The following is a 3,849-nucleotide window of genomic DNA, read 5'->3' as shown; positions in this document are numbered from 1 at the left end:
GCCGGAACCGGAAGTCTGGGGGGCGGGGCCGGCGGAGGCCAGGGGACCGAAAACGCGGCCGAGCCCGGAGCCCGGAGCCGGAGCCAGAGCCTGGACCAGAACTTGGCCGCCGCTCGCACCGCTGCCGCCGCCGCCGCCCGCTGCTCCTTCCCTGCGCCACAGCTGCCTCGGCCGGCACGGCCCCGAGCTCAGCCGCCACTGGTCCGTGGACTTTGGGTGTCCGGGTTGAAGGTCGGTCCGGACGTCGGACCCAGCTCGGTTCCCGGACTGTCCGGGCGGCAGCGGACGCCACCGCCGCCGCCTCCTCGTCGCCTCAGCCTGGCGTTTTGTTCCGAGAGACCCGAGAGGCGAGCGGAGCTGACAGTGATTTTGACAGTGATTTAAACCCGCTTTTGTTGTTGTTGGCTTTTCGTTGTTTGGTTTTGTGTGTTGTGCGTGTGTGTGGCGGTTTTTCCCCCGTGGTGCTTTTTTTTTTTTTTTTTTTTTTTTTTGTGCTCTTTTCCCCCCCCCCCCCCCTTTTTTTTTTCTTTTTCTTAACCCCGTGAACGTTTTTTTGGTCGGGGCTTCCGAATATGTTTTATGACGGTTGATTTTACACCAGGAGGTTTGTCTCCGAGGAAGACCCAGGGAACTGGATATCTAGCGAGAACTTCCTACGGATTCCCCGGCGCCTCGGGAAAATGGGAGCTGCTGCAAAGTTGGCGTTTGCCGTCTTTCTTATCTCTTGTTCTTCAGGTAGGTGCATGGAGAGCGGCGCGGCGGGGCTGCTGCTTGCCGCTGCTGCAGCCGCCGCTGCTGCTGGCGGCCGCGGTTGTTGTTGGGTCGGCGAGCTCCAGTGGAGCCGGGGGACGTTTTCCCCGACCCGGAGCCCCTCGGCCGCGACCCCCCAGGTCTGATTGTGATCTGGAAATCTCCATGAGTTTTTCTCGTTTTGAGTTAGGTTGGCGAACTGATAAGAGTGACTGCTCGGTTGTGGAAGGGAGAAAGTCATGGTTTGTGGATGACAGCGCTGGTCGGGTTGCAGTTAAGCCACAAATACCACAAGTGACAATCTGTACAAAGGTTTGAGACCCGAAAGGCGTTTTCCAAAATGTCATTTAGTGTAGCATTCTCCAAAATTAGGGTGTTTTATTTTAATCGTCTTTTAATTAGTGCTTCACCAGTGACTATCACGACAGAGACCTAGCCAGTTATTACTTAATTTTGACCGTGAGAAACAATGCATCATATAAGCAATTTCATCTGGGTCTCCCCTTACGTTTTCTTCAACTTTACTGTCCAGCAGTGTTAAAAATAGTTGTAGTTGTTGTTGTTGGAGTATTAACAATAACCCAGTGCAGAAGAGGTATGCCGCTGTGTGTTTGTAATGTGCTGGCTTTCAACCACCATTTATGTGCTCTTTTCTGGCATAGATTTTGCTTACCTACGGAATACTTATTTTAAACGCGTTGTATTGAAGCATTGTTTTTGGTTTAGAGCAGCCATTTGAGATTGTTCATACTGTCAAATACATTATAGTCATAAAATAGGTTTTGGCCCAACGTTGGAAGAATAATTTGGTCCTTTTATATTGGAAATTTTGATTTTTGTGAGAACGTTCTATGCTTGCAACCAGTGGTTGGAAAACTGTCTAGTCTTTTGTATTTGAAATTCTGTAAATGAATACAACCTAGCTCAAAGGTGTGCAAAGGTACATAACAGGAGAGTTAGTATGATAGATGAAACAATTTTAAAGTCGCAATGGGTCTGTTTATCATAAAATTAAATATTCAATTACTAGGTTGAGAGAGAGAATTATGGGGGGGGGGGAACGAATTGACAGGTTTCATGGCCATGTCTTTATCTTGTTTGCTACAGGGAAATTAGAGGGTGTTAGTCTTTTCTTTGTGTACCTCTGTGGTGTATGTGTGTGTGTGTGTGTCCATCCTCCCAACCCCCTCTTTTAATAGAATCTTTTGTAATGTATAGAATTTTGCTGAATGGTACATTTCCTTGTGGTTAATAAATGGATAAAGTCTAGTCTTATGTCTGTGGTGGTATTGATCAGTTCCGGGTGGGCTAAATGTGTTGTGAAATGGCGATCATTGCCAGAGATTAACCAAAGAATCATGTCTGTTTAAATGGAAGAAGGAACATGCTTAAGGCATGCTGACAGTTCTTTTTGTGCACGGTTTGGGGAGGAAGATAAACAATGGTGTCTGTGAAATGAATGAATACCTTGATAACATTAAACCTCTTGCTTTTGTGACATGACCTAACTGTGTAGTTTTTATTTTTCCGGTAGTACTCTCTCTCCTGTATTTCTGTATGTTCTGGTTGGTGAACTCCTCTTTTCATATCCCTTTCTCTGATCTCCTGCCCTTGAGGAGGAGGGGCATCATGGCTACTGACCAAGGAATTGTGGACATTATTCCCTCCCAAACCCACCTGAGTCACACTAATTGGTGAAGGAGGTTATTCTTGAGCAGTCTCAAGGTATTACTTCTGGAAAAGCAGGCTGTCGCTACAGATCTTACAGCTTCCTCTGCTTGGTTTAGAAGTAAAGAGAATCGAGCATTAGTTTTTTGTAGGATTATTTTCCGTGGGCCGGGAGATTAATGGCTAAAATTTTGAAATACAGTAATTTTCTTGCTATAGAGCATATACATATGTAGCACGCAGAATTACATAAAACTGATAATAAATATTGTTGCATAGTTTTTTTTTCAAATCCTAGTTGAACTAAAATATAATTCTATTGAAGATAATTGAAATCATCTTAAAGACTTTAATCCATATTTATGTATGAAGATTTTTAGTACTTAAAGTATCTGATTTTTTAAAAGGCTTTTGTTATGAATCAAATGCACTCTAAAAGATTATTATATTTCTTTTCCTAATTGATTTTTCTATGTAATATGTAATCTGGCATGCTGGAAGCATGAGCATGGCTATTTTTATGAGAATTTAAAAATTTCTCAAGTTGTCAGTTTTTGTTCCTGGATATTTGATTTCTTTTTTTTTAAGCGAATGAAAAATGGTAGTAAAGAGCTGTTGTATTTCAGGTTTTTAGGATGGATGTTTACTGTTTTCTTTAGTATTTTGCAGACTTTGATTTTTCAGTTTCCATCCCATGGTATGTATACTGGAGACTCTTTTTGCAGACTATTCCTGTAGGATATGGCCAAGTATGTAATTTCTTAATGTAATTCCAGGGGAAACATTTTTGAGTTTTGCCCTCATCCTCAAATGCCTACAGATTTCTTTTGTATTTGAATTTTTTCATTCTTCTTATCCTTCCTCAAATTTTGTTTCAAAACACAAATGTATTTCTTAGATTATTTTTGTTTGTTTTTAAAGCACTGTGGCTAATTTGTATCTTTCTTCACCATTTGTTAAACTGTGAGTTTGATACTTGCTCTAGTACTTAGGTTTATCCTACCTAGAATGATGCAGCTATTGTGGTATTTGAGTTGCACTGAATAAGTTGAGAATTTGTTTGGATTTCTGTGGGAACTGGAGCAGTTTGGTCCATATATTTGATGAAATAAGAAATGGAAATAAAGTAATTATGTGCATTTCCTTTACTTCAGCTAGGCAATAGTGGTGTGTGTGTGTGTGTGCGTGTGCGTGTGTGTGTGTGTGCGTGTGCGTGTGCGTGTTCATGTGCTCCTGTGTATGTTTCTGTTATTGAGTATATGTGCGGTTGGAGGGAGAATTGGCAGTGCAGTGAATCTTCTGGGACTCGGTTGAACTTTGGCTAATAAGTGATAGTTATTAAATGCTTTGTTTTCTACAGGCAGAATTTCTTAAATGTAGTCCGGAGCAAATTCAAATACAATATATTGGAACATCAAACTTCTCCCCCAC

General features: G+C 42.4%; 1 protein-coding gene across 1 annotated transcript in view; it reads left to right on the top strand.

Annotated features, from left to right (window-relative positions):
• The first annotated feature begins 494 nt into the window (after nucleotides 1-494).
• The window catches only part of ACVR2A (activin A receptor type 2A), an 81,467-nt gene continuing 78,112 nt past the window's right edge, over nucleotides 495-3,849 (top strand). The window contains exon 1 of the mRNA XM_035008077.1: nucleotides 495-735. Coding sequence (XP_034863968.1) covers nucleotides 681-735 — 55 coding nt within the window. The 5' untranslated portion in view covers nucleotides 495-680. The remainder of the gene's footprint in view (nucleotides 736-3,849) is intronic.

This window comes from Mirounga leonina, unplaced genomic scaffold, assembly GCF_011800145.1.
Source record: "Mirounga leonina isolate KUSES-001 unplaced genomic scaffold, KU_Mleo_1.0 Mir_151, whole genome shotgun sequence".
In the NCBI taxonomy this organism is placed as follows: domain Eukaryota; kingdom Metazoa; phylum Chordata; class Mammalia; order Carnivora; family Phocidae; genus Mirounga; species Mirounga leonina.
Note: the sequence above shows the minus strand (reverse complement) of the source record. Positions and strands in the feature narration are given on the sequence as shown.